Genomic DNA, 12442 nt, shown 5'->3' on the forward strand with positions numbered 1-12442 from the left:
ACATTGACTAACACTTCATTACATACTAGCTTTCCACTGTTCCCAAATTGGCCTAGTGGCCGTCTGTATTTATAAGACTTGTCCAGTGATTGAGCTCAGGGGACACTTATTTTTAAAATAATTTTTCAGTTCATAATATTGTCACATGTTTCAAAATTCAGAAGATGGAAAAGGCATACATGAAGATGAAGATGCTCCCATTGGTTCCTCTCCGCAGAAGCAATCAGTGTTTTGTTTTTGTTTAATCTAATTGTTTCATTCCAAGCCATTGATTTTTCCAGTAACCTTCAAAGAAGGATCTTTTCTTTCACCATGGATTTATGAGTCCTTCTTCAGCATGTATTAAATTCTAATTCAGGCACTGAACAAATATATTATTTTAAAGATGTATTTATTTATTTGGGGGGGTGGGGGAAGGGTAGAGGGAGAGGGTCTAAAGCATACTCAGTCCTGAGGACAGAGCCCAGTGTGGGGCTCAATCTCACAACCCTGAGATCGTGACCTGAGCTGAAACCAAGAGCCGGTCCTCAACCAATGAACCACCTGGGCACCCCAGTGTTATCTGTTTGTTGTGTATTCTTCCAAAGATTATCTGTGCATATACAGGCCAGTAATTAATAGAGACACATTCATTTTTGGCCCTGTTTTTACCCAAATGGTAAGGTAGAAAAATGGGACTTGACAATCCCCCCGGTAACTGAGTTAATTAATGCTGTCATGTTGTGTCTGAGTCCAAGCAAGGACTGTACGGCTTCCCTTCATGTGGTCAAACAACTAAATTTTACATCCTGTGAGAACCTTTTAGGCAATACCGACAGAACTGGCGTGTCCTTTTGCAGTTACGATTTGGTTGCAAATCTGGAATATTTTAAAGACCAAAGCATGATTTTTTTGAACTGTGTGTATAAGTGGTGATGAGCTGTAATAACTTCCACAGTAGACCTTGCTCTGTATATTCTTTGACTCCCTGCTTTTTGTTACTTTATGAACATTTTAAAGTTCTGAAGACATTGCCAGATTGCTTTCCTTTCCATCCTACATTTCTGCATCTGAGAGCTTGGATGCGCCAGGCATCATGGTAGGTGGTGAGCAGTGTTGTCACGGCTCTGACCGATAATGGAGCTGACAGTTTGGACTACTGGAGAGACAGGTGTTAACCGAAGGGTCTCACTCTTGGATACATGTGTGGGGGGACAATTGTAAGCATGGTGAGTGTTAGATGGGAAAAGGACAGGGGCCGTGAGAGCATAAAACGGGGGTCCCAGCCTTGTCTGATGAGTCTGAGAAAGCTCCTCTGAGGAATTGTCTTTGTGTCTGAGATGTGAAAATGTAAGTAGGAATTAACTAAATATATCTGTGGAAGCATCGGTGAAATAAAGAAATACAAATTTAAATAACTAATTATTATATATATTAAAGTTGTCTAAACATATGTATAAAACTCAATGTCAAAAAGTATGTGGAGAAAGGTAGTCATTCCTCTTAGGATATAATTTAGCATATTTATTAAGAATTATTAATTATTCTTAACCAACTGAGCCACCCAGGCGTCCCAAGAATTATTAATTATTCTTAATAAATTATTAAGAATTATAAAAATGTCCATATTCCAAATGCCTGGATGGCTTATTCGGTTAAGCATCTGCCTTTGGCTCAGATCCCGATCCCAGGGTCGTTGGATCAAGTCCCACATCAGGCTCCTTGCTCAGCGGGGAACCTGCTTCTCCCTTTGCCTGCTGCCCCTCTGCCTCCCACTTGTGTGTCTGCTTGCTCTCTCTCTTTCTCTGACAAATAAATAAAATCTTTAAAAAAAAAAAAATGTCCATATTCAGTCATAGGGAGAAACCAAGTATCCAAACCAAATAATTTAAACCTGGCTGTGGAAAACAGAAACAGGTGTCCTTATCGTGCAGGCATCTGAGACTGCACTTGTGAGCAAGGCCTTGGACCAGACCGGGGAATGTTGCACGAAGCTCAACGGTCTTGGGGGTCTCTAGTTTGAAGTCTGTGAGTGGCATCTCTCCACCTGTGAGTCTGTAGCTAGTGAAAGTGTTCCACACAGAATCTGTTCTCATCCACTTTACTAGAATCATGAGGGGGAAACTAGGTAACGAGAGTTTAAAGTGATGATTTTTCTTCTGATAAAGGCATTTCTGAATCTTCATGCAACCTTGAAAGAGTATTCTCTGGGCCATTTTATTAAATCTGAATTTTTTTTTAAGATTTTATTTCTTTATTTGACACAGAGAGAGAGATCGCAAGTAGGCAGAATGGTAGGCTCCCCACTGAGCAGAGATCCCAGGACAGATCCCAGGACCCCTGGGATCATGACCTAAAGCCGAAGGCAGAGGCTTTAACCCACTGAGCCACCCAGGCACCCCTTAAATCTGAATTTTTGTCAGCAAACCATGTAATCCTGCCAACGTAGTCTTTAGAACTCTGAAAAACAATCAGAATTAACACACTTTTATTGTTGCCACACCTCAGACTTACTTCTGATATAAATGAAAGAATCTTCTATTGCAATAGACAGGTATGAGCTGAGATTCTTACAATGTGCCAAAGTATGAGAATTGTGAGCACAATGAAAATCTGGAAGACTCTTGAGTCCTCCTTCCTTGCTGTTTCCTTTTACCTCCCCTATTGTGAAAGCAATTTTCTTTCAGAAGGTTTAAATCTGACACATTTTAAATAATAATTGTTTCCACAGCCAGGGGAGATTTTCTGTTAACCAAGTTCTGCCTGTTATTAGGGAAGAATTTATTTTTTTTCTTCCATTATACTCATGTTTTTTGAAGCTTAACCAGAATAATCCCCTTCGAGCAAAGACTGTTGTTACAAATGCTACAGTAGCAACAATGCATTTCTTAGGGTTTGGTTTTGTTTTTTAAGATGGAAAAATCACTTTATTCAACATTTTTGTGACATAGATTCAGAATTAAAAGTGTGTATGTGTGTAAGAGAGATTGTTGCCAGACTCCAAAAATAATTTCTTCTCAATATAGGTAAAGACCTCCGTGATTTTAAAACAGAACTAATTACATAAAAACCTGAGTTACCCGAGGAAATTAAAATAAAGGTGGAAAAGAATTTTCTTCTGAGAAAAAGGTGGTGAAGAGCGACCCATTCCCTGGAGCAGCGTGGCGGCTGCCTTGGGCTGTTTCCCATTCAGAAGGTCCCGCCCCCTTCCCCGGACCTCCCCTCCCCCAGAGTCCAATCAAAGGATTAGCCTACAGGTTTGGAAACAACAGCAGCTTGAGTTGATTTCCCACCCCCCTTCTTGTGTTTAAATGCAGGAGCTAGAGAAGTCTTTGGGCGACTGGACTCAGAACTTGAAAGAACTTCACACTATGAAGACAGACTTAACCCGGCACATTCTTGTGGACGACGTGATGGTTTTGAAGGAGCAAACAGAGCATTTGCACAGACAATGGGAGGACCTCTGCTTAAGAGTAAGTCAGTTAACTGCAGGGCATGGCTGTTGTGGAGTTTATTGAAATGTCTCCGAAAGGGACTTAATTTCATTGAACCGGAGGCCCTTTTCAGCTGGAGCCCAGGCTGGCTGCTGTTCCTTTAGAAGGCAGCACTGGAGTAACAGATTGGCCCCTTTGTTTCTCCAGGGCTCCATGCTGGTACTTTGTAACACTTCTAATAAGGTTTTTTAAAAACTCACCTTAAATGGGGGGAAGGGGGAATTGCAAGGACAAGCAGCGGTGAGCACTCTGCTGTTTGTTAGGTCGATGACGAGTCCCCCATCGGGATATTAGAATCTGGACTTCAGCAAAGAGGTCTCGTCCTGGCCTTAGAGCAGAGTCTTTGCGGTATCTCACTGGGCCCAACAAACAGCAGGCATCTTCTTTGGTGCCCCCACAGAGGGGTGTTTTATCTGAGAATTCAGGGTTCACGTGCAGCCCGATGTTTCTTTCCAGTAGCTGGCTTTTCTCAAAACTCTAAAAGAAATGATCAGCAGCTTCACTTAGTATCTCAGTAGATCCCTTCTCCTTGTTAAAAATGAGATCGTTGTTATAGACCCATATGGTACATGTTTGTGACAGATGGAAACTAAAGGTTTACAAATAGATCTTTGTTTTAAGAACATGGAATTCTAAGAAAAATGAATTCCTTAATCTCATTTTTGTGAACTGTGAAGAGATACTTAAAAGTTGAGATTTTTTTTTTTAAAGTTGAAATACAGATGTTTTTGAGTGCATTTTAATCAGGTAAAATCATTTTCCCTTTTTGGCATTAGTATTTAATATTCATAATGAACTGTAATTGTAAATGGCCTCTTAGAATCTTTATTAATGTTTTACGTAAAAGAACATATTTAGGATATGTGAAAAGTATCCTGGAAGGAAGGTAGAAGCAGAGACTGGGGCCCAGATGTTCCTCATTGTTACCATTAGGAAACCAATCAGGGTGACACTGTCCGAAATGCCAGGATTTTAAAAAGCTAAGATAAACAGATGCCCTGAGGAATGAAACACAAGACTTGTGTTTTGGTTTTTTGTTATTGTTTTTGTTTTTTAGGGCTAGTTCTTTGAGCCTTCTGAACGCATTTGGTTGGTGGATCTAAGTCTTAGTTAGGTATTTTTGTCTACCTCTGAAAAGGTCACTGTTTCCTTATCCATAGTAGGAAAGCCTCTGGGAGTTAACACCTTAATTTCCCCATCTGTAAAGTAGGGGGTTAAAACTTCATCAGAATTCTTTTAACTCGAAGATTCTAAAGATTTTTTTAGAGCTGAGAATACTTTTGTATATTTAGAAAGGCTGTTTGCATTCTTTTTATTTAAGTTCTACATTTGAACCTTTTAAGGAGGGAAGAGCCTTTGTGGAAGCCCACGTAGGGGTTACTCGTGCGTAATGGACTCTTGGTTATTTGGGTCAGCCTACTTCCTACAGAAGAGTATTTGGTTCCATTTCCATAGTTTCCATCCAAAGCCATAGTGCATAATGGGAAGGTAGATTAAATAAGCAATATGCATTTGGGTTTTTGTTTGTTTGTTTAAAGATTGGTTGATGTCAGAAAGAGAGAGTGCACAACCAGGGGGAGAGGCAGGCTCCCAACTAAGCGGGGAGCCCGATGTGGGGCTCAATCCCAGGACCCTGGGATCATGACCTGAGCCAAGGGCAGATACTTAGCTGACTGAGCCCCTGTTTTGCTTTATTTCTGAAATTTACCACTAAAATATTGAAATAACCAATTTTGTAGTCCATTTGCATTACAAATGTTAGATTTATGTTATGATCTAGATAATAGTTTTTAAGTTAAATAGGCAGGACATTGGTCTTAAATAGGAATTAGGACTTGATTGTTTTTAAATAGGTAAAAAGATTTGGGTCATAAAACTTTAAATGAGCATGTAGCAAGCCATCAATAAATGTATGTTGAGGGGTGCCTGGGTGGCTCAGTGGGTTAAAGCCTTTGCCTTCAGGTCAGGTCATGGTTTCAGGGTCCTGGGATTGAGCCCCACATCGGGCTCTCTGCTCCACAGGGAGCCTACTTCCTCCTCTCTCTCTGCTTCCCTCTCTGCCTACTTATAATCTCTCCCTACCAAATAAATAAATAAAATCTTTTTTTTTTAAAGTATGTTGAAAGAACAGGGATTAGAAGAAATTCGGTTTTTTGTTTTTTTTTAAGATTTTATTTATTTATTTGATAGAGATCACAAGTAGGCAGAGAGGCAGGCAGAGAGAGGAAAGGAAGCAGGCTCCCTGCTGAGCAGAGAGCCTGATGTGGGGCTCAATCCCAGGACCCTGGGATCATGACCTGAGCCAAAGGCAGAGGCCTGACCCACTGAGCCACCCAGGGGCCCCTGAGGTGATGTTTTAATTTATTTATCTAACCTTCCCTGTTTCTAATTTTTAACAGAACCTGGTAATAATAGATATGCATTGGATAAAGCTGAATTCTTTGAGTCAGTTACATTTCAGACACGGTCTTTATTTTGTTGCTTTTTCTGGCATTTATCAAAGGTATAGCTATCCATATTGAACCCCTAGGTGTTAGGTAAACAGTGATTTAAGTCTGTAGGGTTACTGATGAAGATGAATGAAATTCATACTCTTTTTAATGAGGGGAAGGGAAAGGAAATGCTTTCCTTCCTGCCTGTATTCAGCTTCCAAATACATTTTCATTTCCAGGTGGCTATACGCAAACAGGAGATTGAAGACAAACTCAACTCATGGGTTGTGTTCAGTGAAAAAAATAAAGAGATGTGCGCATGGCTGGTGCAGATGGAAAACAAAATTCTGCAGATTGCAGATATTGGTATTGAAGAAATGATTGAGAAGTTACAGAAGGTAAGCAGGAGTACCCCCAGGGTAGGAGTCACGACTGCTTCGGAATTTTCCGCCTTCCCTCACAGGCTCAGAGTGGCATAACGTTACAGATCTAGTTCTAATACCCTTGCAGAACTATGAGAGCCGTTCTCACTGTCTTGTTCCTTCTCAAGAAAAGCTGATAAGTGAGGATCCCAGAGAGACGGGAGATGTGGGACCGTTCGGGTGAGGGAAGGTGCTTGCTGGGCTTTCTCTCGGGAAGTCTGGCTCTCTTGAGTTCACACCCGCAGCGTGTGTCACAACCAGACTTCTCTGCTTGTTGCTGTGAAGGCTTGTTCCTCGCCAAAAGGGCGGGGCCAGCAGCAACTGGGCTTATAATTCTGAAAGGGCCACCAGGCACCACAGGGAAAAGCAGAAAGAGCCTTCTTGGGGCACCTGGGCGGATTAGTCCATTGGGCATCGGCCATCGCCTCAGAGCGTGATCCCAGGGTCCTGGGATCGAGGCCTACGCTGGGCTCCCTGCTTAGCAGGGGAGTCTGCTTCTCCTTCTGCCTCTGCCCAGGCTCAGGTGCTCTCGCTCACTCACTCTCTCAAATAAATAAAATCTTTAAAAAGGGGGGCTGCCGTTCTTGGTGCAGTCATCCAAAAAGGCCCTTAGTGATATTATAGGCTAATTTAGTTACACTCCATTGCCCTCAGTGACCTAGTAGGTTAGATTTGAACAAATCTGGGAGGGGAAACCAGGGCTACTGAATGAAGAAAGTAACTACTGGGGGCACCTGGCAGCTCAGGTCTTGATCTCATGGCACGGAGCCTACTTTCAAAACCAAACCAAACAAAACCCGTAATGACTGCCTTCTATATTACACATGTGCCAAGTGGGCGTGGTTTAACTGTAGCTACTCACTGACCGGTTGCATTCACAGGTGTGAGAAGTTTTTGGAACTTTTTCTTTTAAGAGGCAGCTGTATGCTTGTAATTGGCAAAGAAATGAGTTTTTAGTAGTAACTGAAGCTTTGTGTTTTGGTGCTGTTGCCAGGACTGCATGGAAGAAATAAACTTGTTTAGTGAAAACAAGTTACAGTTGAAGCACATGGGTGAGCAGCTGAGGAAGGCCAGCAACAAGACAAGAGCAGCTGAGATCGAGGATAAGCTCAACAAAGTCAGTGACCGCTGGCAGCATCTCTTTGATGTCATCGGATCAAGGTGAGAAATGGCCTACGAGTCATTCTTCTTTCCTAGGTGCAGTGATTACTTCACAGATGGAGAAACTCAGCTCAGTCTTCCCCTAAGACAATCCAGCCATTTCATAAGCTTAGAGAGAAAGGCAAAATTTGGTAAAAATGAGTGGAAATTCTTATCTCAACATTTTAGGAAGATCGTATTTTAGCACATGACCTTTTAATATTTTTTTCAGCTTAAAATTTCATACCAAGTTAGGTTTCAGCGAGAGTTGGAAATTTAATATGGGAAGAGATCCTTGAAGAGGTTCCGTTTAGAAATTTTAACTCTGCTTGAGGATTTGCACATCCCCCCAAATAAAATTATGCCTGCCTGTTGCTTGTGCTATGTGGCAAATGAAATAGGTCAGGACCCGGGCCTGATTCCTAGATGCTGGTCTGCAGGTTCCTGACCATCCTCCCTGCGGGGCTTTGGCCCACTCAAGCCAGGGGTCCTCCATATGTATGTGCTCAGCGCACCAGGCCCCGCTGGACATCTGGGCCTAAGATGTGGATTGGAGAGACATGTCTGTGGCCACAAATCAAAGTTAAATTCTCTAGTACAACCTTATCGGAAATAAGACCAGTAATTTTATCTCCCTTCACAAAGTAATGAAGATGATGCCACCCCAAGCTTTTAAAGGCCTTTTGTCTTCAAATTCTCTCTCCAAAGACAGACCCCAACCAAAGTGTTTTTTACGGGCAACCTGACATACAAAGAAGAGGGTCACTCAGTTCTGGGACCACTCACGTGGTTCTGTGTTTACACCAGCCGGATGAGTCTTTCTCATAACATACAAAGTGGAATACACAGGAGAACCTGTAAGGAGAGTGAAGAATTAGGGAGTAATGAAAATAGGATACTCTTAATAATTTGGCATTTATTTCCTTGACCTCATTGTTACTGTAAACCCTAAGTGAACCCAATTCAATCAGCAAGGGCGCCAGGTTAAGTGCTGTGAGAATTTACTGACAGGAAGTAAGATGGGTCAATTACGTTAATGGGAGCAGCTGTAAAGCCAAGTGGTCTGAGAGTTCAGAGCTCTTCTTTCTGGAGTGGGGGTGGGGATTAGGAAGAGCCTTACAGAAGAGAGGTGGTACCAGATGGTCCTGCGCGAGAGGTTGGGATCCTTGAATGTTACTGGTAGCACCGATAGACATGTGTTGTGAGCAGAAAGGTACAGAGTTGGGCATCTGGGTGCCTCTGACGCTTAAGCGTCTGCCTTTGGCTCAGGTCATGATCCCGGGTTCCTGGGATTGAGCCCCTCCAACTCTCTCTGCCCCTCCCCCTGCTCATGCTCTTGCCTGCTCTCTCAGATAAACGTAAAATATTTTTTTAAAAAAGGTACACCAGGGCACCTGAGTGGCTCAATCTGTTAAGCATCTGCCTTCAGCTCAGGTCATGATCCTGAGGTCCAGAGATCAAGTCCCACATCAGGATCCCTGCTCAGTGGGAGTTTGCTTCTCCCTCTGCCTCTTCCCTGCTTGTGCTTTCTGTTTCTCACTCACCTTCTCTCTCAAAATAAATTTTTTAAAAATCTTAAAAAAAAAAAAAGGTACAGAGATAGGGCAGCATGGAAATCTTCCAGGAAATGATGAGAAGCTCTGTGGGTTCAAATAGAGGAGAACAAGCCGAAGAGGTGGGTTGGGGCTAAAGCTTAGAAGATCTTCAAACTCAGCTGAAGACTGGGCCTCGTAAGTCAAGTCTGACTCATTCATGGTTCTCTAGCAGTTGAAGGCCTGCTGTAGACAAATATTAGGGTGATTTGCCTGGCAGCATAGGCTGGGCTGAATTTGACTTCTTTTTGTGCCAGTTGGAAGAAAAAAAAAAATCCATGGCGGTAACCCAAATAAGGATTAAGAGCGCAGGTTTTGAGCGCATGTCCTGACTTCTCACTTACTTACGGCAGAAACTTGAGTCGTACCTAACCCTTCTAAGCCTCGGTTTACAAATCTGCAGAAAGTGTCTAACAGCACCGCTGTGAGGGTAAATGGCATGTCTCGCGTGTGGCGCAGGACCAGCGTGTGGGAGCCAGTATTTACTGAGTGGCTGTTATCACTGTCCTTGTTCAGACTCTAAGACAAAGTACCACGTCTGTTGAATGGGAGGAGGAGTCCCTTATTTGTGTCTAATACTGAGTGATCTCTCCTCCGTGAGACCAGTGTCTTGGACTGTCTTATTTCCAGCGCTTAGAACTGTGCCTCGGATGCTTGTTGAAATGAACATTCCAGTGCATGAGAATGTGATCGTTTCTGTTGGATGAATTGTGTCTAGTACATCGTTGTTGACCTTGTCCTTATGTCCTAAGTTGTCTTGGGCACCTGGCACTGATGGAGGGTATGAGGACATCAGACCTATTTATGGCTCATCAGGAGGAAGGTCTAGATTATGCTTCCTGAAGACTAGAGTCACAGGCTGTTCTTAATCATTCATGCTTTGGTTCTCTGTAACTTTGGAGTTTAATAGACTCTTTGCTTTTCCTCTGTTCTCACTGGCTGCCTGTCTTCAGCCAGTTCTTTGGTGGGAAAGAGATAAAACAGCAAGTGAAATTTCATTAGTCATCTTTGAGGGAGCAATTGGCAAAGTAAGGAGTTGAAATAATAGGAAATATATTGGCTGCCAGCTATATTCTTGACCATGTGCTTTTTATGTACGATTGCACGTAGTCCTCTTTGTAATTCTGAAAGGTAAACACCGTTAGCCCATTTTATAGATAAGGAAACTAAGACACTGAAGATAAGTAACTTGCCCATACTTACATAGCCAGCACATGAGGCCACCAGGGCTTCAACCCATAGTTGGTATTGCCTCCCTGCTACCCCAGACTCTTCTGGTTTATAATGAGTAGAGTGAATGAGAGCCTAATCTCTCAAAACTGAAAATGGAGTAACTTGTCTTACCTTAAAGCAAAAAGCAGGTGAGACAAATGGCTGAGAGCCTAAGAAACTCCGAGCTGAGTTTGCCCTTCAGGTGAATTTGTGGATTGAGGCAGCGAGCTGGGACCTGCTGTCAATCAGCCTCATGTAGAATTAGCTGCTTGTCTGATCTCTGACACTGATTACATGTTGGGTCCTACGCAGAGGCATCGCCACTGGGGAAGAGGGTTGGGGGCCCAGGCTGCAGAATTTAGGTTTGAGCGGTGCCAAGCCAAACCTGTAGCCCTGCAGGATGCACAGGCCATTAGCCCACAGAATTCTGGACACCATTTCACCGTCCCTCTCCTGCTCACGGTGTTCTGCTTCACCCCCGTAGCTGCCGAAGCATTTCGTAAGTAAGATTTGGAGGGAAACCCTGCATAGGTAAAGAGCCTTATGACCTCAGGACTTTAAGTCCAAGCATTTAACTTCAAAGTTTAGAATGGTGTTTAAAAGTCTATGACCTTAGGGTGCCTGAGTGGCTCAGTGGGTTAAGCCTCTGCCTTCGACTCAGGTCATGAACTCCGGGATGGAGATCAGAATCATAGAATCAAGCCCCTCATCGGGCTCTCTGCTCAGTAGGGAGCCTGCTTCCCTTCCTCTCTCTCTGCCTGCCTCTCCACCTCCTTGTGATCTCTGTCTGTCAAATAAATAAATAAAATCTTTAAAAAAAAAAAAAGTCTGTGACCTCAGTAAGTCAGGTTTAATCATTGAAAAAGAAAAAAATGAGGTTTATTTAAAGGCCTGTTTTGGGCATGTTCTCAGCAAAATAGAGGTAAATTTCAGAAGACTTGGTAAAATATTGAGATAGGGTTACCTAAAAACATTGAATTTCTGACCTCTTCAAGTAGTAGGCTTCGTGATGGGATGGACAGAGGAGAAACCAGTGTTGTTTGTTTTGGAAGTCAGCTTCCTTGTATAAATCCTTTTCCTTCTCGCCACAGTCCTGCAAGGGCACTATCTTCAATTTTAGCGAGAGGCACACTGCAGGTCATAGAGGGTAAATTACTGACCCCAGGGCAGAGGGGATTCTGCTGCACAGGGTGGGGATGGCACCAGGGGCGGGCTGTCGTGCTCCACCGTGCACCCCACCTGGGCTCCTTTGAGACCTGGCCTTTTCGAGGTGGATTATTCGAATTTTTTCTAAAATGTAGAACTCAGTGTGGAATGTACTTGTCTACTCCAGAGCAGTGAGTTCTCAAACTTAAACATGCAACAGAATATAGTGGCTCATGAAAACCTGGGTTGCTGGGCTCAGAGCTTCAGATTCTGTAAGTCTGGGTGGGGCTGAGAATGAGCATTTCTCCCAAGTGCCCGGGTACTGGCCACAGCGCTGGTCAGGGCAACAGAGAGCTAGAGTGAGCAGCAGGGCAAAGTGTCACCACGCTGCCCCATGAGTCAGAGATGCTGGACCTGCCACCTGCTACAAACAAGTCTTGGGCCCCCTGTGGGCCCTGGTCTCCTTGTTGATAAACCCTGCACGAGAGCGTAGCAGAGGAAGCAGGACAGTGATGGGTCCGTCCAGCCACACACACTGTTATCCTCTGGCGCGGTTCACCATGGTTGTATGTAACAGACGAGCAGGGCAAGCTCAGACCCAGACCACAGTTCTTCCTCTCCTTGTAAAGTGTTCTTCAGCTTTTATAAAATCAAAGCAGAGAGCCGGAGGGCTGCAGTTCCAAAATAACCAACTAATCAAAGGGAGCTGGGGAGCCTTTGTCAGTCTTAATGCTGATTCCTCACATACAGTTACATGGGCCCTGGTGTAGACATCAGAATTCACAGTAACTGGCTCTCCCTCAGAATTGCTGCAGGAGCTTCTAGCATTCTCATGGGCCTTGGGCAGCTTGTATTTGTAACATCTCACCACTTTAAAAACATGCTGTTCATGGACGCCTGAGTGGCTCAGCTGGTTAAGCGTCTGCCTTCGGCTCAGGTCGTGATCTCAAGGTCCTGGGATCCAGCCCCACTTTGGGGGGTCCCTGCTCAGCAGGAAGCCTGCTCTCCCGTTCCCCCTGCCTGCT

The 12442-nt window shown here is 43.7% G+C and overlaps 1 protein-coding gene across 14 annotated transcripts in view; it reads left to right on the forward strand.

The window, feature by feature from the left end:
* The window catches only part of SYNE2 (spectrin repeat containing nuclear envelope protein 2), a 330781-nt gene that overhangs the window by 284650 nt on the left and 33689 nt on the right, over window positions 1-12442 (forward strand). For all 14 annotated transcript variants that reach the window (XM_004738910.3, XM_004738907.3, XM_045070315.1 and 11 more), the window contains 3 exons: window positions 3297-3452; window positions 6145-6303; window positions 7322-7488. In XM_004738910.3, the coding sequence (XP_004738967.1) occupies window positions 3297-3452; window positions 6145-6303; window positions 7322-7488 (482 nt within the window). The remainder of the gene's footprint in view (window positions 1-3296; window positions 3453-6144; window positions 6304-7321; window positions 7489-12442) is intronic.

This window comes from Mustela putorius, unplaced genomic scaffold (genome assembly GCF_011764305.1).
Source record: "Mustela putorius furo isolate JIRA1106 unplaced genomic scaffold, ASM1176430v1.1 tig00000129_pilon_pilon_pilon, whole genome shotgun sequence".
Lineage (NCBI taxonomy): Eukaryota > Metazoa > Chordata > Mammalia > Carnivora > Mustelidae > Mustela > Mustela putorius.